We start from the raw sequence: 24967 nt of genomic DNA, 5'->3' as shown, positions 1-24967 counted from the left end.
GAAAGAATAATAATCAGAATCACCATGAAAAAGAAGAGACACACATGGTGGGAGAGAGAGAGAGAGAGAGAGACACCCCAGAACAAAGGTAGAAGAAAGAAAAAAAAAAAAAAAAAAGTGTATGGTTACAAAAAAAAAAAAAAATTGCCATATCAAGGTTACCCGAGAAAAATGTCATCCACATACGCAATTTATGGACATTATTATGCCCATATATTTGGTGTGTTCTCTGGTCAGTTTGCCGTTTTTCTGGTTTCACTCAACCACAGAGTGAAAACAAGCCCCATAAAAATTCCTTTTGTCGTTTACGGGATTCGAACTCGGGCCTTTTCCTAGTGTGAGGGATGGTGATTATAATCAACAACACCATTAACAGCAGCCTGCATTATTGACACCTGACAAAGGCGGGTCCGCAGACCCATGCTGCTTCCCCAGTAATTTTGCCCTTCAGGGTGAACCAGCAGGAACTATAAGTCAGCAATAGTATGAAGAATTTTTTCATCGTGCACGCTGGGCCTCCAGATATCAATGAAGCAACATTTGAATATCACAAGTTATCTGAAAGCTGTTCAATAGGTTCAGCCCATTCTGGCCATGCCTCAAGGCCAGAATTGTAGAGAACTAGTCCCAGTTACATGAGTGAATTCAGTCTACTGCGGTGGCCTCCTCAATCATTAAATCAATTCAATTTAGCACCTGTGGGATGAGGTGGAACGAGCTCTTCTGGGTAGCGATTCGCAACCATCCAAATTGCTAAGGCTGTGGGAAGCAGTTAAATCAACGCGAATCACCATTCCTGTGGCACTTTATGGATACTTCATTGAGTTCATGCCACAACGAATCCAGATGAAACAGTTTGTGAAAGCTTTACCTCAGGAAGGTCCCTGCTTCAACTACCTTTGTATGAAATTCATATCGATCACCCAAGAGAAGCCAAAATAAGGTATTTTTGTTGGACCACAAATCCTCCAACTGATGAGAGAATCATGAATAAAGAGAAAAACAGGCATGGATTAGTTTCAGGTCTGTTGTTGAGAACTTATGGAACAAGGATTCAGACCACAAGAATATAGTTAAAATGATGTTAGCAAACTTCATGAAGCTGGACTGCAACATGAGTGTAAAGGTACATTTTTTACACTCCCACATAGACTACTTCCAGAAAATCTAGTTAAGTGTTAGCAGGGTAAGAGGTTTCACTAGGACATTAAAGACAAGGAGATGAGGTATTAGAGGAGGTAGAATGTCAACATGATGGCTAACTATTGCTTGTTGATGAAGAGGCTCCAGCAATAGTAAAGTATAGCAGAAGGATCGGCAAAAATATCAAATAAAAAAAATTTGACCCAACGCAGATCTGTTTTCAAAATGAGAGGCGAGTATTAGTGGAATTTTACCACACTGCCCTTTTAAATGCATGTTGAAAACATTTTTAATGTATTAAATATGAAAGTCTGGTAAAAGTAGAATTTTGTTATAATTTCAGTGCACAAATTCTGGTAAAATAAATAAAAATTTGTGAAAAATCGAAACTTTCTTTCGTGATTTTTGAAGAAACTCTACGTGATGGAAACAAACGGAAGTCATTTTTGAAATCAGCATCAGAAAATGATTCAGAAACACCCTTTTATGAGAAAAGATCAGTGAAAATTTTCAAAAGGCAGATTAGTGTATAATTTTTGACATGAATAGAATTTCTCCTGGCACTTTTTTTTTGCGCTTTTCCAGACATTTTTATAATCTTATATGTTAAATTGAAAAATAAAGAAGCAAAGGTTTATACTCAAATTGATTGGCAAATAATGGGAGGTTATCAATGACTTTGAAAACTAAAGAATTAATTTAAACGACTTAAATGTATTAGGATGCGTACAAAAATTAGAGTTGCATTTATACATATTATACATGAAAAAGAAAAAAAGTAAGAAAAAAAATTTCAGTTATTATTTTCGTTATCCTATTCTCATTTATCTCAAATCGGTAAGACAGTTTCAAACGCTTAAAAAAAAAAAAAAACTTCTTAGGCGTCCTAACCTAATTGCTAACGGATATGAAACTGGAACTCTGCAGTCTGTTACTTTAATCTTCACAAACATATACTTCACTTTGTGAGAGTGAAACCTCATTGGCTAGTTGCCAAAGCACCACTATTTTTTTTAGCAGTTGACCAATGAGAACTTTACTAGGTGATGCGTAATTGTTAATGTTAGGATTTAGGTAAAAGCGAAAAAAAAAGTTATTATTTTTAACGTGGAAACTATCATATTAGTCTCTGGCGTGGAACTGGTAGGAGCTGAACTGTACACTGTTGTTTAACCAGCATGGAAGCTGTATTCGTGAATTTAGTATTCTCATGTTTCGAATTCGCACAGCGAATCTCTTGTTATTTGGACGCATAACCAGATTTCACTCCGAATTAATTTGCCAACACTTCACTGACTTGTTCCTGCTGTAAATCGAGAATTTCGCACCTGTTTATATTCACTGACATAAATCCAAGGTATTAGATTTTCTCGACACAGATTGTAATTTTTATCCAAGAAAATTAATAACGACGGAATTTTGGGGCACTGTTTTACAATCTCGCGAGACTCCTTTGAAAAGTCTTATTTTTTAAGTATGACGTCTATATATTTCATTAAAGATTAAAGAAATAAACATAACATAAAAATTGAAATTGATAATTATACTTCTGGTTCTTTTATAATACCAAGAATTTTTCTTTAGTTTAGTAATAAGAAGTGCATGTCTAAACTGCTCTAACCATATCCACTGCACCATCAGGTACAGTATCTCTGATTTAATTTTGATGGAAAGTATCTTTTTTGATCAACTAATGACCTCATAACTGGATCATATTTACCTTTATGGAGTTTGGATAATCGTCTTTGGTCTGCTATCCTGACCCATTTCAAATCCCATATCGTGTATTTGCAAAAGCTTATAAATACAGTAGTTGTGAATGCTTTGAATGGAATCTATTCCAAAACAAGTTTTTGCAGCCGTTTTTTAAATTTTATTCGCTTTAATTGATTAAGAATTATTCATGAAATACGTTGCTATTGGCAGCAACCAATTTAATTTTTAAATTAACCAAAGGATCGGGATTATTTATTAGGAATATATATGGAATCCCTTCCGTGTCTACTTTCCCATGTGGCCGAAGGCCACAAACGTCATCACCGGGGTTGGGAGGGACGAGGAAGTAAGGAAAACAACTTCAGATCGTTCCTTTCTCCAACTTTTTACTTACGATTAATGTGTCGAAGTTAACTCTTTCACATCGGTCTACATTTTTCCAAACATCGTCTGTCATTCCGAAATATGGTTGTGTTCTTGCGTTTCCTTCTCCCCCCCCCCAAAAAAAAAAACCCTCAAAAAATTCTGTGATAAAGCTGAAAAATCCTGTCGAGTTTGTTTGGTATGATATAAATCCATTAGATATCGTTACAACAGATTTCTGTGGAAGAGTCCACCAAACAATTGGAGAGGGAGGAATGAGTGATCATTTGTTCGTCGTTCATTCGTGCGATGGTAGAGCAATCAGAAAACATGACTTGTCTATCTGCCTTAGTCACTTTTATTTATTATTTTTTTTATTTTTAAATGCCCTTAATTATGAATTCTACACTCACCTGACCATCTTCTATGACGGGGAGGGCGCCAGCGTTGTGAAGGTTAATGAGGTCTTGTTCGGTTAGCCCATGGCCCGCATGCATGAGGACATCGGGCCTTCGGACTGTGGCATAAGTTGGGTCGGCCCTCCGGGTGGAATCTGCGAAAGATGACGGAAGAGCTGCATGCATACTAGTCTGTAAATGAAGGGGGTCGTCTTCCCGCCGAGTTGCTAGCACATTGTGCGTTCTTTGAGGCGCATGCAGCTGATGATACTGTTGTGGGGTGGCGGTAAGGCTGTTCGTTAGATGGGCGTAAGGATCAGCATTCACATGCGGGAAGTCCAGCTGCTGCTGTTGCAGGTTGTAGGGAGGAGGGAAGTAAGGGGGCTGGAATTCTGCCGATGTGGGAGTGTGAGTGAGGCGTGGGGTAGTGCTGAAAGTCGCTGTAGATACCACGGAGCCGATACAGGTGATGGCCCCAAGGCTCGCTGCCTGCCCCGTCACCAGATCTCGTCGCTCCTGAAAAGAAAAGCAAATAAAGGAGGTCAGATGAGTGGCATGTGTAAAGAGATTTGGGTTAAGAAAGAAGTACAGGAAGCTAAATACTAATTCTCTATAATCACTAAGTAAGATCAATGCATTATTTGATACTCAGGATTTAAAAAAGAAGAAGGAAAAAAAAAAAAAAAAAAAAAAAGATATATATATTTGAGAGTAATGACTGTTACATATACAAACTTTTCATTCCTTTGTTAAAGTACAGGAAATAATAGTTCGTAATATTTAGTAAACGTTTACCCCCTCCCGCCCTTGCATATCACTAAGCGCCATCCCACAGGTTGCTTTGGTATTGAACTAGAGTATCAGCTACTTATTATCATTATTCAGTTTTTTAAGCTTGATTTCACCCCCTGTACAGCTGGATGGCTAGAAGAGTGTACATACAAGTGTGTATATAAAAGTGAAAAATGCATACATTAACAGGACAATAGATAACGTTTGATAACACACCCACACACGGGAGAAAACTCAGTTTTGAACATGTGTACACAGGAGAATTGATTAAGTTTACAATATAAATTCAGTTCATAATCTATTAAAAAGACATTCAAATTCTTGAAATACAGAGAATTTTATGCTTCTGCAGAAGGCATGTGATGAACTGGTAGATGGAACGACCTGATCGTGTTAGTTAGGATTCACTGGAGGTCGGTGCTTCGATGCAGGTCTTCCAGGATATTCTTCCTGTATTTCTTATCACCAATAGTTTGTTGGGGTCAGTTTGCAGCCTGAAATGTACCATAATGTTTGCTGGGAACATATCTCTAAGGCAGACAAGATGGGTAAGAGTTGACCGATAACATAGTTTATGTCGCTTTCTTCGATGGGTACTTAAATAAGATGATTACTTGAACGTTGGGTAATTAATCTATTAGTTAATAGTTTGGCAAGCGTTATCAGATTCTTTTCCAGAATTTTAATTTTCCATGTTATCATGTTCGCATGTAGAATAGATCTTGAGATGGTGAACGGGTTTCCATGGATCCTGTTCAACCACCTCAGAACCCAATACTCAATAGACAGGAATTTCTTTACAATACTTATAGGCAGCTGATATTCTAGTAGGATATCTTCAGAATACCCACTAAGCATTGTTTTGGCCCTTTTTGCTGCTGCGGATTCTGCATCAAATTTTTGGAAATGGTGTAAACCAGGTAGTTGATTTTGTAATTGCAGTGATAATATTTTCTGTGATGTACGTCACTATGTAATTGATTGGCTCCTGATTGACTATAGTGATATTAAACGCAGCCAGATGTTGGAAGGAAGGCATTCCAGTCAGCCTGATCAGTCTTCCACCAGAATAACCCAAAAGGAACACAGTCTCCCATTAAGTAACAAATTTATTGCAGGAAATTATTTGCGTCCAAAGCGTTTTATTTGGCTTTCGGGGAAGTTCGGGAAAGAAGGTGTTACTTCTCACATTTAAAAGGGAGAAGTAATTGTCAGTGCGCATATACTCTATGATACGTTTCCTCCTATTAATATCAATGCTATCCCACAGGGTAGCATGTCCATCGAAATCCCCAAGAAATGGCAATTGCATAATAAGATCATCCAGGTTCTCTATCAGGCAAAAAATTGAGTAGGGGTGCCACAAAATAAAATAAATCACTTAAAGAGTGCCATTATTTAAAAAAAAAAAAAAAAAGGTCGAAAACCACTGCTCTAGGGGATGTCCATTCCACAGCAAATAGATGCAGCACACTGTTAAAACCCAACTGCGAGTCTAATTGCTACAGCCTCTATGTTGGTTGTCAGCAGCAAAACTAAAATGAGGTCTGGTTGCTCACAAGGAAAACTGCTGCTGCATGGGAAGGTTCATTCCTAGTCCTATTCTCACATATGATAGTAATATTATTCAAGGAGTTGGGGGGGGTTCATCTGCTTTTAGAATTAAGAGATGTCTCCTTAAGCAAAAGAAAACTGGAGGAAGGCCTTAATTTCGTCAGTATTTCGTCGGAATTCATGACAGTTCCACCGTAGGAATTCAGGCATTATTTGGACTTTGTAAAGTTGTTCTGAGTGCTTGTCACTTTCTGTCCGTCGGCTCCTGAAGTGCTGAGGGCATGTTTTTCTCAGCTTTGGTTCTTTCTTTTTTGGGAAAGTATGGATGCTCTCCTGTGTCCATCTGTTCATTCTCTCTCTTTTTCTTTTTATACTCCGGCACGACAACCAAGTCAGTAGAGTTTACAATAAATCGTCGATACAAATATTTATCGTATTTAGTGGTCACGGGCTTGAACCCCGGTCCACTCAAGGAACGGGTGCTATGTACTCTCGCTCCTGACCACTGGGCTACGTCAGGCCTAAATTCGCAAAGAGTTCCAAGATTGTATCGCCCGGTATCTTCGACATCCTTTTTTTCTTGTGTTACAATAGGCACGTTGGGTTTTTGAGGTATCTCTTTACCACTTGGTTTTGTTAGCGGTGGAGCACAAAAAAAGTATTGATATAGGAATGGCAACTGACTGGACGTTCTGTGCAGATTTTTGGAAACTTAACAGTGTCCAATGGGAGTAAATGACTCTTTAGGTAGTACAGTCATTTTAGTTTGCTTTCCAGTGGAACATTTCCCCACAGTCTTCTCGATCTATGAAGGTTTACCACTTTTCTTACTTCTGGTATAAGATTTTAATCTTTGCCATCAGCTGTGGTATCTATTTTTCCTCTTTCACCTCTTTTAAAATTGTTTTAAGCATTAAATTGTTTTGTACATTCATTATTGTTTGAAAGGCTCTTAGACATTCTCTATGAAATTTTGGACAATACACCACGAAGTGATATAGTCAGTGGAAATTAACAGTTTTGACATTGGGGGGTTAACTTAAATTATTTGGGTTTTGGAGCTGAACATACTGTTATTTTATGGTCCTTTGCACAACATCGAAACTAAAGCCTTTAGCCTGCTCAGAGTGCATTATCAATTCTTGGTCCTTCTGATTAAACAGGAGTATTACTGTTTAAATATGGAGGTTAAGGTGTAAACTAAGTCTCCGAGTGAAACACGGATAGGTAGCAACCCTAACCAGTATTAATTTATACTCATAATGTAAAAAAATGTTATTTAAAACAGGACTGAAATAAAGCAGAGTACAGTTCAATAGCCAGTTAATGGAAAAGGCTATTAAACAGTGACGATGTACTTATTGATTTGAGCGAAATCAAAATATATTGCAAACAATGGCTAAAAGGTTACTAATTTGGTGAATGCAAGATATGGCTAAAAAGATGAGGCTAGATATCCTTCGGTGACAGAAAAAGACATAACAGCATTTCAAGGGTACAAAGAAACTGTAGGGGAAGAAACGAGAAAATTAAGTTACATTTAGACAGAAGGTGCCTAGATACTCTTAAATTTGCTAGACTAAGTTGACGAGAAATTCGAAAAATATTTTTACACTCTAAAGAATGAGAAACAACATTAACATGTATGTACTGAACAAAAAATTTCCAGTTTCTTTAAAAAAGATAATACGATTTGGAAGCTCTGTCTATGTGATTAAATTTGTACCCGACGTTTCGGAAATTAAAACTTCATCAAAAAAAAAAAAAACATGTTCTGTTTAGGCTGACCTCTGTATTCAATATGAACATTTGCACATATATTTTTTCCTTTTCATCATTTATATCCTGATACCACTTTCCGTAGCCCAGTGGTCAGAAGCGGGAGCGCAGTAGCACACGCTCCTTGAGTAGATCGGGGTTCAAGTCCCTGACTGCTGAATACGGTCGATCTGCCAACCCTCACTGGACCAGCGTGGTAGATTACGGTCCATTTCCCTCAACGTGAATTGTTGAGGAGGCTTCCATCCTGCAGTGGGTTGATAATGGCTGCAGTTTATCTTTTTTTTTTTACCACCAAATTTACTTGTTACGCTGTTCTGGATAAATTCACCTGTTTTGTGAACTAAATGATTCGCAAAAGTAGCATCATTCATCCACTAGCTGAAACAGAATTCATTCACCGAAAATCACGTCCAGTGTTCCTGGTACTTTTACTAACGTTTAATTAAACGTCTAGTAATGTCTGATCAATTGGGGGTTATATGCATGGTTGGGGTTCCTAATTTATGTTTCATCATTTAATAGTAATCTACACTTATCAAAGATGAGTTTCGACCAAAATATTCAAGGTAACACCGCATTTCATAACTTTAAATTAAATACAGGAAATATGTATATAAAGTGCTTAGCATCATAATACACAGCCATTTCTGAATAAACAGAAAATTTTTAAGGTGGCATCGTTTTAGGTTATATCTCATATTGTGAATGCCTTCACAACGAGTTGCCATGATATTGCACTACTTCGAATAAGTAACGTTTTTGCCATCATTGCATCACTTGGGTACCTACCCACTCACTGACGAAGGGCCAAATAGCCCTGAAACAGCATCACTTGGGTACCTACCCACTCACTGACGAAGGGCCAAATAGCCCTGAAACAGTGCTGTCTGGGGGGTGGTACCTATCTGAGAATAAGCAACACTAGTCTTCTCCTTAGGTGAAGCGTTACTTATTCGAAGTAGTGCAATATCATGGCAACTCGTTGTGAAGGCATTCACAATATGAGATATAACCTAAAACGATGCCACCTTAAAAATTTTCTGTTTATTCAGAAATGGCTGTGTATTATGATGCTAAGCACTTTATATACATAGTCTAAATTTGTTCGCAGCTTGAGGCTCTAGCCCTAAATGCGCCTTAGTCTAAATACAGGAAATATTTCATTATTGGAACAACTTCGTTTTGTTGTAAAGTTGTTCCTTAACTTTAAGAACAACTTTAAGGCCTGTTTCTCAGTCAGAAGTGCCATTTTCACTTTTTAGGCACGTTTGCCTAACTATGCATGCGCTTGTTGTCTTTGCCATATCCGTCCATATGTAACAACTGTACTCCCAGTGGACGGATTTTTATATTTCGGGCTCTTAAAAATATTTGTCGAGCCATTCCAAATTTCATTAAAATCGCACAGATATTAACCGGACCGACAAATCTAACAATTATTATTTTACACACACGAAAGAGAGACAAAAAAATAATAATAATAAATAAAAATATATATATATCTAAGCGGAGAGTTGTTATTTGTGTTTTTTTTTTTTTTTTTTTTTTTGTTATGAGCATTAGCAACTAAGGCCATATTGCTCCGGGGATATGCGGTGGTCATTCCCTGACCTTTCCGCATCCTCCTATTTGGCAGTCACGGGCTCGAACCCCGGTCTAATCAAGAAGAATGTGCACTGCTGCTCCTGCCCGCCTGGGCGGATAGTAATAACATTAACCACATAACTACATTAAACCGATCGGTTAAGTTCAGAACATAAAACCACAGTTTTATTAAGTGTTCTATAAAATTATAACCTTAGTAATTAATTCATAAGTAGATAACTATACTGATTTTTCACTTCTATTAATCCCAGAACATGAAAAAAAAAAAAATTTAAGAAAAAATGGAACGCGCGCCTGAAGTGTAACACACTGCGTACACTAACTAACTTGTTAATTAATATGTTCCTTCTGAATTCAAATGCAAGGAGGACCAAGAAAGGATGAATTCTGCTAATGGAGTGGACTTGCAAATTCAACTCTGAGCTATCTCACAGCTACAAGCTGATGTGTAATAGAGCCACAGAAAAGGTTCGACAGGCAAAGGCAGTTTATGAGAAATCACTAGCAAACAGAGCAAAGAGGGGAGATAAAGAATTATTCACATATATAAATGCCAAGAAGAACAGGACAAACCAGATCGGACCTTTACGCAAGGGAAAGGGGATAGTAATAAATACACCAGCTGCCGTTGCAGATGAACTCAACAGTTATTTTGCATCGATATTTACAAATGAAAAGCCTTTTGTGGCAATGGGAAATTGTGGGAGCGAAGTTAAAAAATATGTAATTAATGATATTGAAATTTCGCAAGATTATTTAATGAAAAAACTTTCGGGCCTACAGACCAGTAAGGCTCCTGGAGTTGATGGAATATACCCTATAATCTTAAGAGAGGCGGCAAGCGAGTGCATTGAACCATTGAGGCTAATTATGCGAGCATCACTAGACTCTGGGGAGATTCCCTTGGATTTGAAAAGTGCAAATGTATCTCCCATACATAAGGGTGGCTCTAAAAGTGAAGTTGGAAATTATCGACCTGTCAGTCTGACTTCAGTAGTAGGGAAAATCATGGAGGCAATGATCAAGGGTGGAATTCAGGATCATTTGGATCAAATTGAAATTCTCAAGGATACTCAGCATGGTTTTGTAAAGGGAAAATCATGTTTAACAAATCTGGTTCGCTATTTCGAAAGGGTCACTCACGAGCTGGATTTAGGGAATAATTTCGACATTGTTTATTTAGATTTCAGCAAAGCTTTTGACTCAGTCCCACATGAGCGGTTGCTTTATAAGCTGGAACAGGTTGGAATCACTGGGAAAATCCTTAGATGGATAGAAGGATGGCTTCAGGGCAGGAGGCAGAGGATTGTGATAAATGGCTATTCCTCAGATTGGGTTGATGTAAGAAGTGGGGTTCCCCAAGGATCAGTATTAGGACCACTGTTGTTTTTAATTTTCATAAACGACATTGATGAAGGGATAGAGGGCGTGATGTCTAAATTTGCAGATGATGTTAAAATTGGTAGAGTAGTTAATGATCACTGTCAAGCTGAGCTTCTTCAGAGAGACCTAGATAGACTTCAAGAATGGTCAGAAAAATGGCAGCTGTGCTTTAATCCAACAAAGTGTAAGGTATTACACCTGGGAAACAGTAATCCCAAAAAAACCTATTCACTTGGTGGAGTTCAACTAAACCCAGTACTGGAGGAAAGGGACTTGAGTGTTACGATACGGTCAGACATGAAATTCTCTGAGCATTGTAAACAGGTTGCAAGGAAGGCCCATGGTGTCCTATCGATGATCTATCGAACTTTTGCAAGTAGAGATAGGGACGTGATAATCCCATTATATAAGGCTTATGTTAGACCACACTTGGAATACTGTGTTCAGGTATGGAGACCGCACCTAAAGAAAGACATCGAGCTTCTTGAAAGGGTGCAAAGAAGGATAACTCGCCTGGTGAGATCGGCAAAAGGGCGTCCTTATGAAGAAAGACTTCGAATATGTGGGTTGCAGAGTTTGGAAACTAGACACCTTAGAGGAGATTTGATTGAGGTGTTTAAGGCTCTGAGAGGAATCAGTAAAATGAATGAGGACAAAATTTTCAAGATTATAAATGATGCTAGAACTAGGGGACATAAATTCAAGTTACGGGGGAAAATGTTTAGATTGGACTGCAGGAAGTTTTATTTTACCCAGCGAGTTATAAATTACTGGAATAAGTTGCCTTCATGGGTGGTAGAGGCCGACAGTTTGGGGAAATTCAAAGGTCATCTGGATAGTACTTTCGGGTAAGGGAAGCGCATAGGATGATAGGTTTAATTTTCTTTTTATTTATTTATTTATTTTTATTATTTTTTTATTTATTAATTATTATTATTTAGTTATTTATTTTTTTTTTTGTTTTGTTCGGATTTTTTTTTTTTTTTTTTTGGCTGGTGCAGCACAAGCCATAGGCTTTCTTGCACCATGCGGCCGTTACTAATACTAAATTACTATAATCAGCAAAACATTTTGAAAAATGTGCTCTTTAGAAATATGTAATGCCCATTCCTCAGGCATCAAATCCAGACGAAGGGGTAGTTGAACCATAAACTTACATTTTAATGGTTTTTAATATTTTTGTCAGCCGGTGAGTTGTAATCAAAGTTATTTTCAATTATCGCTTACTTCTAGTCAACATCATTTACCATTAAAACAGATATTCCCAGTCTGATGCTAATTAACGTGATTAATTTATCTAACAAGCATTCACTGTGCACGGTGACGAGCCGCTGGCTTGATAGCATCTCTCGTTTTAATTAGAACAATGCATAACACGAGCATGAATGCAATCTCATTGGGAAAAGCTCAGTGATTTATTCAAGTACTTGGCTTTCAAGCTCTTTGAAACGTCACCTACGCCTTGAGCAAGATTAACTGCGTCACTTTAAACTAATGGTGTAAGTCACTGTTACGTACATCCGGGTCAAAAGACTATTGTTGACGACTGCTGTTATGCTATGTCATATTCTAGCTTGGAGACGTGCCTGTCAGTCAGCCATTGTTCACTTCATTTTGCTCATCAAGCTATCGTTCAAATCACGCTCACGTGCTGCCCATACTCAATGCACACACAGATAAATATCTCAAGGAATACTATCTTCACTTTATTGAATTACGGTCATTTATTAGGTTTTGCTTTAGGAGTGAACAGGTAGCAAAGATGCTGTCTCCTTTTTTTGTTTCTGCAGGGCAAACTCCCGGAAGAGAAGAGAAGTGAAGGGAAGGGAAGTAGTCAAAGTATATCTTCATGCTAGCGATATTTAAATAACAATACGCAGAATCAAACTACATTATTGTTAACACGTCATTTCTTATTCGAACATCCACTAAAACATGTGGAGGTCAGTGAAAGTTCGAAACACTGCAGCATGTTCAAGGGAGTGCTTCGTCTGCATTGATCACAGACTTACTTCAAGAATCTTTGCGCTTAAAAAGCTGACACCATAATAGTACAGCTCATGTATGACAACGTGACAACAGCCGATACTGTCTGCTATATGTTTTGGATTAATGCTTTTCCCACCGGAAACATGCAGTAAAAAAAGAAAAAGAAAGTACATTCCTTTGAAGAGCAGCATTCCAGTTTCAAAGTCATCTGCGTGAGCAATTACAATATCGAGTCTTTTCATGACTTTGTCGCTCTGATCTCTGCAAAAAAATGAATTGAGATAACATTTAAAATTCTTGCAAGTCGATAAAAAAATTCATCTTTTCATTTTTTTTTTTTTAAACTGCGAATGAATCAAGGACACAATTTGCTGGCTTGGGAGGGAAGGCGGAGTATGCTAATGTAACTCAAGTCAAGAGACGCAAGCGCATCGTGTTTGTAAATTACGTGTGCTCTAAGCAGTTTGATCAGTCTGCATAAGAAAAACCTTGAAAGTTGGATTCCAGGAAACCTTGACCCTCCAATCGGGGTGGGACAACTTAATCCTGCTTGAAATGTCCCCATTTCAAGCAGGATTAAGTGTATATACCCATTATATGTATATACTTACACTACAAAAAAAAATAAAAAAGAAAAGAAAAAATCAATTAGAGATAATTAAGGGTGTATAATTAAAATTTATCCGGCGCACTAATTGTCTCAGAACCAAAACAGAGCTGCTAGCTTTAGTACTAGCTCGGTATTAATTATGTCTTAAGTCATTAGTCGTCTTTCGGTCCCATGTGTCTTATAGGAAACAAAACATGCAATCACTCGAGAGCGATTTCGAGATATTTCAGAGTGTCACAAAGTGGGTTCAACGTACCAGGCTCCTGGCGCCTTCTACAAGGATATTATCTTTTCCCGAAGGGTGTAAAAATTACCTTTAGGAAAAACCATTTCTACTGGTAGGATTATTCATTTACTTTATTATTACCAACAACGTATGTTCTATTTCGAGGTCTTTTCTAGTGTATGCTCCACTACTTCCTCGTCGTCCAGGCAACACGCCCGCCCGAAGAACTGTGATGTAATAACGAACCGACACATAGATTATGAGTTGCTATCATTGTTTGGAAGGAAACCAGGCCATTGCTGTCGCTTTTTATGAGTGGGTAATTACTGGCTAAAATTTTCAATTAAAAAGATAACACTACAGTCATTTATTCAACTGCTACAGTGACCCACTGTTGTAGCATATATTTTACTACTTAAGGTGACTGAACTAGAAGTTCAGCATTCACGTCTTCGTGTAGATGGCTCTTTTGGAAGTAAAACGACCAGACAGGGACTCTTGTTACTTTATTTATGAATGATTAATTCTTAAGTTTTTCCTTTTGAGGAGTTCTTTAGTGAATCCTCTCGTCCTATAGGGATAAATCCCGCCAGCCTTAGAACACATGGAATTTACAGACGTGATTTATTTACTAACTACTTATAACGAGTCACTTATAATGGACGCCGAAACGTCGTCCGTCATACGTGTCGTAATGTCACGCATACGCATTAACTGCTTTGTGTTCTATCCTGACGAGTTTTTTTTACGTAAAATTTTCCATGTAGAGCCTTTCTTGTAATCTTTCACTTTTTATGTTATATGAGACTTAAGGGACGAGAAACAAATTCCGATTTTTTTAATACGACGGTCCATGTGCGCACCATGGTCTGATTTGTCGAATGGAGGGGGGGTGCATTACAAGAGGAAACTCGTAAAACTGACTAGTGTTTTAAAATGATGACACTAACAATCTAATATAAAATTTGGTAAACTGAAGTAATCTTTAATTTTGTAAACTCAAAATATAGGATTAGAAATGAAGTTCCATACTGCACTGCATGACATAAAAGCGTGTTGTCGACCCTGGCATAAGAGGTTAACAGTTTGATGGTGTTTGAAGGGGGGCGCAGCTGGATCTGTAACTTCTGGCGGTTGGAAGAGTGTAATGCGAGGATTACCAGGTTGTATAGACAAAGATTTAAGTGTGTGTGTGTGTGTGTGTTTTACTTATGCAGCAAAAGCCCAGCTTCCGTGTATCTCATGACATTGTTTTATACTAGTGTATAGTGTTTTTTACTTGGAATAGTGTTCAGGTTTTAAGTAGTTAATAGCTATTCAGGAGTGATGCGCCACGTTCATTCTGCTGTGCTGGTGGATTGAACCCATTGCAGGCTTCATTCTGGTTCATTATTTCTAGTGCTAGTAGAGAATTTTTGAAATCTGACCTCTTACACGTCTGAGTGTAAAGAACTGATTTACTATTATTATTTTGCAGATACAGCATATACATAATGTGGGGGTTTCTGAATACATTTACAGATATTTCACTTTAAAATTAAACTGAAACACAGGCACGCTTCTAGTTTGGCGACTTCACGGGGATACCATATTGGAATGATTCAATGAAATTCTATAAGAATGACTCACCGATATGGCCTCTTGCACTCTCTACTAATATTAATCAAACTGAAGATATCCAAAAACAGGGTAGAACGCTATTGAAGCTTGATCATTTTATTTACTTTTATAGGTAAAATGATCAAGCAAAATACATTTCCTAGCTAAACGTAGACTCATAAATGTTATGAAATACCATACAAAATGATTCACATAATATTAAGTGATTGGTTGATTCATTTATGGTTATGCGTTCCAGCCAAGAGCATCAGGAACATACTGCATCTATCATTCCTTCAACCATGCATTACATGTTCTTCTTAGTTCTCTAAACAATGACATTCACCTCCTTGTAGATGTTTCCCACCTTAAAAAAAACAAAAAAAAAAAAACACCTTTCTGTTGCCAACCCCTGCTCTAGAAGCTCCTTCAATTTAAACTAGGCGAGGATTTATTTTATGTCTATACATGTTAAAATTAGTGCAGTATTTTCCATGATGTTACTCTACACTGTCCGAAGATGAGCGACTATTAACTGGCCACGGGTCCTTCAAGAGGAGCTTTCTAGAGTTCGGCCTAGTGGAAGATGCCCTCCATACCTGTGGAGAACGTGAAGACTGGGACCACGTGATGCACTCATGCAACGTGTACTTAGATCTAAGAACCCAACTACTCCTAGACCTTCACACTACATCACTTCGGCCAGAAACCAAGTTATTGGAGTCTAACGATACCTTCCGTGCACTGACCAATTATACCAACGAGGTCTTTCGTCATCGCTGGCATCACCTGCAAGTTCCTGACACTACTCCTGGACAACCTCTAACACAGCAACTGACACCCAGCACCGGAAACTCTCAGTCATAAAACTGCAAATTGGGCTCCTTACCCACTCTTCCTGCTAGCCCAGGGCGCACTCCTGGGTGAGATTATCCTTAGGGGGCCACCCAATTAGGTGTCCCGCCGACTCCGCTCCACTGTTCACCATTGTGGCGATCTCCGACTCTTTAATTTGAACCTTACCTGTTCTCTTCTCCCTATCCACAGTCCTTCTCCAGGAATCCTCCAACTGCACTTGACACCCTTCTTGCTCCTTTTCGCCTGGAGGATGCCTACACTCTGCCATTTTCCTGTCTCATCTCTGTTCTTTCTTTGGCTCCTCTCCACTCTCGCTCCTGCAAGGGTGTGGACGGCCCTTCAAATGCTATTCTACTCCCTGGCCCGTCTTTTCGTGCCAGTGGACGGATGCTCCTTCCTGATGATCGACCCCCCCCCCAGTAACGAAGAGGCCAGTCAAACAACACACTACTCATAACACAACCCACACCGACTGGCTTTGCAATGTTTTGTAGCATCACAGAGTGCTTAACGCGGATTTATGGGAAGCTACAAGAACCGCATAACAACATGTCCGAAGATGAGTGTGAATGTGTATAGGTGTATGTATATAACTGTGTGCTCTTGAATGTGTATATGAATGTATACATGACGATTCACTGTGCGCGTGCCAATGATCATACGTGTGAGAGTACGTATGTAAAATGCTTGCCTTCTCCCTCCCACCATTTCGCCTTTTAACCCTACTACCACAAGCACTTTAGTGCTCTTGCCAGTCTCCCCCCTGTGGAGGGTAGGCTCCTTTCCACAGGGGTGCCCTCTATTCCTTTAACTTCCGAGTTCCAGATGGATAGTCTTTCTATCATCCACATGTTTTATCTTCATCCCCTTTTCTCCAATAATTGAACTATCACCCCCGCCCCTCCTATATCTATTCCCTACTATATCCGGCTGCTCCTCGTGGGGATGGACGGGCAACTTGGAGTTTCACTAGGGGACCAGCGGCTAAGGGCTGGAAGATCAACACGACACTATGCAGACACACAAAAAACTCACACTATTTCTGGCATCTACAGAGTTTATACTGCGACACAGAGTATACTACACGAGCTAGGAGGAACTCCGGGTGCCGTTTAACAAGAAACACTATGTCCGAAGATGGCGGATAGTGCGTCATCTGCTGACGTTGGAACGTGCACTTGACATAATTCTGTCATCTTGCTAATACGATAAACTTAACTTGTTACTCATGCTTTATTTTGGTTGCGTGGAATTTTTGTATTCTAAATTTTAAACTTACTTTTTTTTGTGGCTTCCGAGGTAATCCTATATTCTGATGTTGCAACAAAGTTGTAATATGTTGTTATATTGTAACTCATTATATGAATGCATAAAACATTTATGCATACGAATGCAAACTTGTTATATGAATGCATAAAATATGTTATTTTTGGGGGGGGGGAAAGTGGGGACTTCGTAGTTTCGTATATGCTGATCCCAAAATCTTAAATGTGGCAATGATGCAAACGTAATTACATACAGAAAACACGAATGATTAGTAAACCGTTAAACAAGAAGTCAGGATTCCCACTCGCCTAGTCTTGCTGTGTACTATATTTGTAGAGTAGAAAACAGATGGGAAGTGAAGACATCGTGAAAGATGTATCAATGAGATCAACCGTTCCCTATTTGAGAGACAGACAGAATAAGCTAATGTCTCGTTCGCTTACTTAAAGCAAGCTTGACATAATATCAATATTGACACCTCAAGACACTTAATTCATAAACAGTGTGCTTGGCTGTAAGTCAATTACACACAGGCAATGCTTACCTATGCGTTGGCTATATGCCAAGTGCCTGAGGGTGGAGACCCCCTTCCCGATAGCTCCTTTGCATGTGTGCGTACGCGCGCGAGCTACTGTATATATACTGTACAGTATGGCTCTTCGCAACACCTCGTTACTGTTTGTCTTTTGGGAGGGAAAAAACGTATTAACAGAGATACCGAAGGATTCACCGCCAGGGGGCACACTATAAAGTTCTCAAATAAAGTTTCAGATTATTGTGAAGTGCGCTGTTCCAGACACAAAAGAAGTAAAAATTTCCTCATAAAAGATGTGGATGACTAAAGATACCTATGCTAGTAATAGTTGCAGCTTCCGAAGCCAGATAGCGACAGTGTCCGCATTCTTCACGAAGCGGAAGGTCGGGGAAGGGAAAGGGGAAACGTTTCTGTTTCCGGCGAAGCATGAAAATACATTACTTGGTCGAGTTCTCGCTCACTTAGTTTAAGATCCTTAGGGATATGGGGCACGCCTACTCTTCGACTTTTGCTTACTTGTTTGGAAAAATTAATTTAACTTAATTGCACAATTCCCAACTTAGTGCGACCTTGATTTCATTGGGCTGCCGATGATAAAAAAGAAGTACCAGGTAAACTGACGACTTTTTTTTTTTTAGCATTAATAATTGTGTAGAGATTTCCTCCAAACCTACAGAGGAACGTTCAAGAGCAAATAATTGTAAACTGTTACTATGGTAACGAATGTCTTCGTTGCATCTCCCTCCTATTCTGTGGATCATATTAATGATAGCATCTCTAAAGAGACAATTCAAGCTGACCGCATGAGCAGCAATAATTATGTTCTGTAGACTTAGAGGGATGAAGCTGGAAAACACCTTCTGAATGCAGCGAAAATATCTTGGAATTCTGCTCTAGTTCGTTCACGCCCGATCCAGTAAATCTCCGGTTTTTGTTGTATGATTTTCCTTACAGGGAACACGCAGGATCCTGGTTACTTGCTGACATTAGGATGGAGATATTCTCTCAGTTTAGATCAGAGGTCTTCGGTCCCTGCTCTAATATGCGCACCACAAATGAGATACATAGTAAAAAAAATAAATAAATAAAATAAGATAAGCTAAGCTTACTGTCATACTAATTCAAAGAGGTAATAAAGCTGTTAGAAATTTACTTCTCGAAAGGATGCAAGGGAGCATCATGGAATTCTGTAGCAGCTCGGGAAGCTTAGATGTAATCGATTTATGTATGGCTTATATGGGTTTGTTGAATTGCATTTTTAGAGGGAATTATGCGGGTGTCATTGTACAGGTGACAGTAATGGCCACTTGCATCATTTTTCTAGTTTTCTTCGTCGTCGTTTCAGGGTTCTCTCTGTGAGTAAAGGCCTTAATCAAAGCAAACAGACAGGGTCGGCGCAAGGGTGTTGATGACCTGGGCGAGCTCTTACATGTAAGTTTTGATAAGCTAATAATACAGGAGCGAAATGGTATGTTAATAAAACACCCTCTCATCTCTCAGGAAATTTTTTTTTTTTTTTTTTTTTAGGTAGCTGTCATCATTCAATTTTTTCTAATTTTGCTGAGTATAACGCCCTAAGTAATTACCTAGTGGGTAGCGACGGCCCTGCGACTAGTGAAAACAGTAGAATTCATCAACAAATAGAGAGCAATAGTGTTAAGAGAAAGGCACGGTGACATTTGTAGAAAGACCATTAAATTATCTTTGTGAAATCAGACAAAAAAACCATGAACAAAATTTTAGTGTACATTTTTTTTTTACAGATTTGTTCTCAAAATTCATTGTTTTTGGAACTTTGTGCATACATACACACTGGATAAGAAGGGATCCGTGTACGAAAATATTTGCGTGACACTGGTCTAGATCAGAAATGTCAAACTCACGAGGGATCGTGGGTCGCACTATTGTGCACACAACAAACAGACTGTTGTGGCATTACTGAATGAAATATTAAATATTTTCCTCTTGCACAAAAATACGCGATCTCATAACCAGTAATATTTATTAAGGTTCATTTAATTTTTTACCATTATTTTCATAAAGGTTTAAAACTATGACCCGGCAAAATTTGACATTTCACAGAACTAAATCTGCCAACTAAATCTGGACACACTACATGAATTACTAATAATGAAATAATGACTGCCCCATTGCTTATCCCTGCTACTAGTAATATGACTTATTTATTGAATATTATCAGTTTGTGACGAAAAAACATTGAAAATAGCCTGGATGAAATCTTAAGCCTTGAGAGTAGCTCAGTATTCCAGATAAATTAATAAATCCTACAAAAGTTTACCCTGTAAGGAAATCAAAACGGTAACCCCCATGTTCAGTAAGAACAGATAACAGTTCATAATGCATGCAATATTTTTTTTTTTTTGTCTGTTTACTAAAGTTATTCTACAGATTTAGCCTGTAGACTATTTTTACAGACGTAAAAAGAAGTCGGAAATGAAGAGCAGGAAGAGATTAAGACAATTAAAAATAAAATCAATAAAATTTTCTTTTTATACTCCTGGACGACCACAAGGCCAGAGAAGTTTGCAAAATAGAGAGAATACAAGAAGCAGTACCGTATTTAGTAGTCACGCAGGCTTGAATCACGGTCACTCAAAGCATTTTAAATTTTGTACCCTCGCGCTGACCACTTAGCAGCCAAGTTAAATCAGCTTGCTAAATTAAAGGTTAGCTGTCATTAAACCCCGAGGATTGAAAAGAATCCATCGGTTCCAAAGTTAGGACTTAACATTGACGCTGAGGTAACAGTCGTACGTCATTGGCAGAATTCAAACAACTTTGTATTCGCAATATTTTTAAAATTCGATTCACCATTTATAAAATTTCGCAGTCTACAAACAGACTGTAGCTGTAGCATGCTTGAATTGGCTATGTTAAAATCTGTGCGATTTCTTTTCATCTTTTTAATTTCTTCATTTATAAATAAGATGGTGTTGATATGAATTGCAACTTGTTCAAGTTATAAATTTCAGAGGCTTTCGAATATTAAGAATTAATAATTACAATAAAGTCCTACAAAATTTTACTTGTCCTACTTTATATTAATTTAATTTTTGCGTAATGGACTATAGTCATCACCAATAGCATATTATTATTCACAAAACAGAAGTTATTTTTTGCCCTTGTAGTGAATCGCGATAGGACTCAATCCAGACTAACATGAACACTGCCAAATCCAATCAAACGTGTTTTCTGACGAGTTTCGCAGTCTTGTTTTTAACTACCTCAAGATAGAAAAAGACTTCTGATGAATAGAAGAAACTGGAAGTAGGGTCGTCTTTCCACATGGTATATAGCCAGTAAGTACTGCCCCCATCCCCAATAAAGGCGGGGAGGGTCTCAAACAGTAGACTTTTTATCTGCATTAGCATTATCAAAATAGCAGTTGTTGGTTTAGGGATTTATTAGGCGCATCGGCAACTGTGGCCATAGTGCGCCATCAAAGTAGCCTCAAAAGTTTTGAGTACCGGGCACCTACTATCGTATAAAGAGAGCCCAGACTGGAAGGGGGAAAATTTTTGGCCTGTAAAAATGATAAAACAAGTATTTCGGCGAATTGGGGGTTTGATACCCCCTAATTCTTCCTCTACGGCGCTCTACCCCACCTATGATAGGTTTTGTTTTTTTTAGCACAAAGAAAAAAAGTTACAAAATTTATCCAATGATATCACTATATTCACATGAAAATCTAGAAGTTCGACGATTTAATTGATTTTTAATACTGTGTTCCTAATATCTCTTCGTCGATTGTAACAAAACGAAACGTAGTGATGCATTCAAACAAATCCAAGCTACTCAAAAGATTGCGATATCTGAGAACTAAAACTTAATGCGTGAACAAAGGCGCCAGAATTTCAAGAGAATGTTATCAGATGTACATCTTATCAAGAGCTGCGCGGAACACCTGCGTGTTGGCACGCAAGCGTTAATAAAGAAGCTCGTTTAAGAATGACTGGAAATGACTCCCTCACTGGCCTCACCTTTGTGCTACAGAGATGAGCGGCAAACTGTGTGTGTTTTCTGTCTTTTTCCATATAACATCCTGCAGAAACAAGGACACACACACACGTGCAAAAACAATGTGCAGATGTCTCCAGGAGCGGAAAACGGTGGGTTGAAACGTAGCGTGCATTATTTCACACACAAAGCACAGAAGAATAAAAGAAATGCAGTTACCATCACTAAAAAGGGGTTGGGAGGGTGGAATAATTGTACAGCACTCATTACAGTATAACAATCTGCCATTCCACTTCAAAAACTGGAATTCTGTAGGCATAAGCTACAAAAGGGACCCAATCGAAATGGTTGACTTCCTTTTTGGTTATGCCTTGAAGTCGATGGAGTCGACATAAAAATAAGCCTTGTTTATACTCGGGCATGACCAGAGAAGTTTAGAATTAATTATATCGTCAATGAATTAATCACAACTAGCTGTCACTCGGCTTTGGAGCACAGTCCATTAACACGCATGTGCATTACTACACTCTACTTTCGTTGATATTCTACTACAAGTAGAGTAGTAGAATATTAACGAAATTATTCAAATTCTTATACCCCTATACAAAAGAAACAGTGATTCAACATTTACTTTTGATGCTCATAATATGATAAAATTATTAAATGATCCTTTAATAAAGGACTGCATAAAGCAGCTAGCAGCCCAACTAAATTGGCTCAAATTCGCATTAAAAAAAAAAAAAAAAAAATACTTAATGTAGCTCTAATTTATCATGAATCTATTCTAGAAAATTAAACGAAAAATGTGAATGAATATCAAAGAATATTCAACTCCGTTTTTAAACAAAATTGCATGACAACATTACGCTGATCATCGGAACTGGACAGAAAATATTTCATGAGAAAACTATAAATTTATTAGTGTTTAATAAGCTTGTAAGTTTATGTAAAGAACAATAACTCAAGCTAAGTAAAATCTCAGATACTCATTTAGGCCAAGTGATTTACAAAGCAGTTAATATATGACCCTGTACTTCAAGTTAGGCGACTAACCCAGAGTGAGTTGCAAGGTTAAAGAAGTAAGTGTCCCTCCCCTACCGCTATTGTCAAGTAAGCTTACCAGTGTTAAACAAAAACTGCGTTCCAACATAAAATATCATCCATAGTTAGACATGCTAGATTAATTTGTAATTCTTATGATGGTTTCATCTCATGTAGCAAATCCCACAATACTTTTGTATCATATATCCATTCCTTCGAATCCTTGACACCACTCTTATCTTACTGCACAGTATTTAGAATGGGCTTATTGAAAGCATCATCGTGATTGCTTATTCTCTAATCGTGAACAGCATATACCAGATTAAGAGGTACTGGCGATCAGTCGATTTTTTCTCTGGATTGTCATCCAGCGTACTCCATCGAACCCAAAGTGTCAGCACACCTATGTCTCAATAGGTTCCGTGACCTAATTATGTCAAGCAACTCCACAGCACAACGCAATTCACAGAATATAAGAGCCACCACGACCTAACTATTACGTAAAAGATGAGCAAAGATTTAGAAAGGGGGGAAGAAAAAAATCCTATATCATTTATACACGCACCTGCATCCTACGACTCAGGAGATACGATACGCCTGTGCTCACTCATCCACGAACAACCTATTCTCTTCCTCTCTCTGATCAACAGCCCCGGGTATAATCCTTAGGGGTAAAGACTACGGAACACTGACATGGAGTAGTGAGTTAGTCAACCTCCGCGTCCAATAGCTGCACGTCGTTAAGGTGCTGATGTTTGATCACAAGTGATCGACGCAGGCGCCATACGTGTTGTTATGAAATCTACATGCGCGCGCCAGATCCCGAGCGCGCTTGATTTTTCGCACGCGAATTGGTTTTAGAGACAACAATGAACAAATCACGTGAAGGTTTCAGGTGACACGTCATAGCCAATACCCAGTTATTGGCTGGAGGGAAATAAACATTATCAGCAAATATAAATGGCCAAAGTTCTGGGAAAGTACAAAAACAAGTCTCCAGTTTAATGACTTGGGCTTTATATTCGCGAGTCTTTAAGAGGCGTGTACTTCTGGATCCAAGTATTTTCCCTCTATTATGTTTTCTTGATGGCAATACTAAAATGTGATCTATAATATGAAAAATGCGCTACAGGCAAAATGACACCCATTTGAAGAATTACATGTTTGCTTATCAGAACTTAAGATTTACATACAAGAAATAGTATAAAATATTTTATAGCCAAGACAGAGAACTGCCTTTAAAACTTCAGTTTGGGTTTCTCCTCCCAGTTTTCCTCTAATTAATTAATCGAGGATATGAGTATGGGACCGTTTCTCGGTTAATATCTTACGAACGCGAGAATGGAAGATAAAGGATCTCTTAAAGTTGACTAATTTTAAATGCTTGTTCTCCCTCTAACCAACTCAAGTGTGCTAGGGACATAATGAGCTTAAAACACTAGTACAGACAAAAGTACTGATTCCGATCTATTTCTGGGTTTTAATATAAAAACTCAATTGTAGATAGTGAAGTAAGTGTATGTGTGTGTGCAAACAAGCATAACTACAAATATGAACACTTCTGTCGTAGCCATTAATGTGTCTTATCTACCCACCTAATGCGATGACAGCAGTACTCGGGCAAATGGATCCACCTACCGCTCTCCATAAAACAGAATTCTAAATAAAGCTATCTTGCTAGATTTGACTTCCCTTGTTTGGTATATTCATTAATCTCCCACCAGTAGACGAGAATAAGTACGAAATGAGAATGGGGGTGAGAATCGTTACGGTTCTGCGACTACCCCCCCCCCCAACATACACTTTCAGTTCCGGCGTCTCCCAGTATATAAAATACCAGAAATATTACCTCACGGTAGGCTGCCCCATTCAGGCACTCCGGAAAAAAACTGGGGAAGGTGGGGGAACAGAAGAAAAGAAGGAGGGGAGGGTGAGCCTTATCGCTGCGGAATGTACATTTCCTTGGAGCGTTTATAGATTCACCCGTCAAGCTACACATGCCGCCAGGACAATTTATCTGCAGGAAATAGTGGCCAGTGACGTCATCATTGTTGGAGCTTCAAATGCCCCAGTGCAATGACCATTAGATATCAATCTATCGGAACTCTTTTCTTAGCATTGTTCGAACA

At 38.4% G+C, this 24967-nt stretch overlaps 1 protein-coding gene across 7 annotated transcripts in view; it reads right to left on the bottom strand.

The window, feature by feature from the left end:
- LOC150080996 (transcription factor AP-2-epsilon-like) overlaps nt 1-24967 on the bottom strand; it is a 392409-nt gene that overhangs the window by 177550 nt on the left and 189892 nt on the right. For 6 of the 7 annotated variants that reach the window (XM_090382049.1, XM_090382043.1, XM_090382044.1 and 3 more), the window contains exon 2: nt 3636-4136. In XM_090382049.1, the coding sequence (XP_090238175.1) occupies nt 3636-4136 (501 nt within the window). Of the gene's footprint in view, nt 1-3635; nt 4137-23403; nt 23559-24967 lie in introns of those variants that run through there. The other variant, XM_090382050.1, reaches the window with a different exon arrangement.

This window comes from Mastigoproctus giganteus, chromosome 9 (genome assembly GCF_048544385.1).
Source record: "Mastigoproctus giganteus isolate SK-2022 chromosome 9, ASM4854438v1, whole genome shotgun sequence".
Lineage (NCBI taxonomy): Eukaryota > Metazoa > Arthropoda > Arachnida > Uropygi > Thelyphonidae > Mastigoproctus > Mastigoproctus giganteus.
This window is presented reverse-complemented; position numbering and strand designations above follow the sequence as displayed.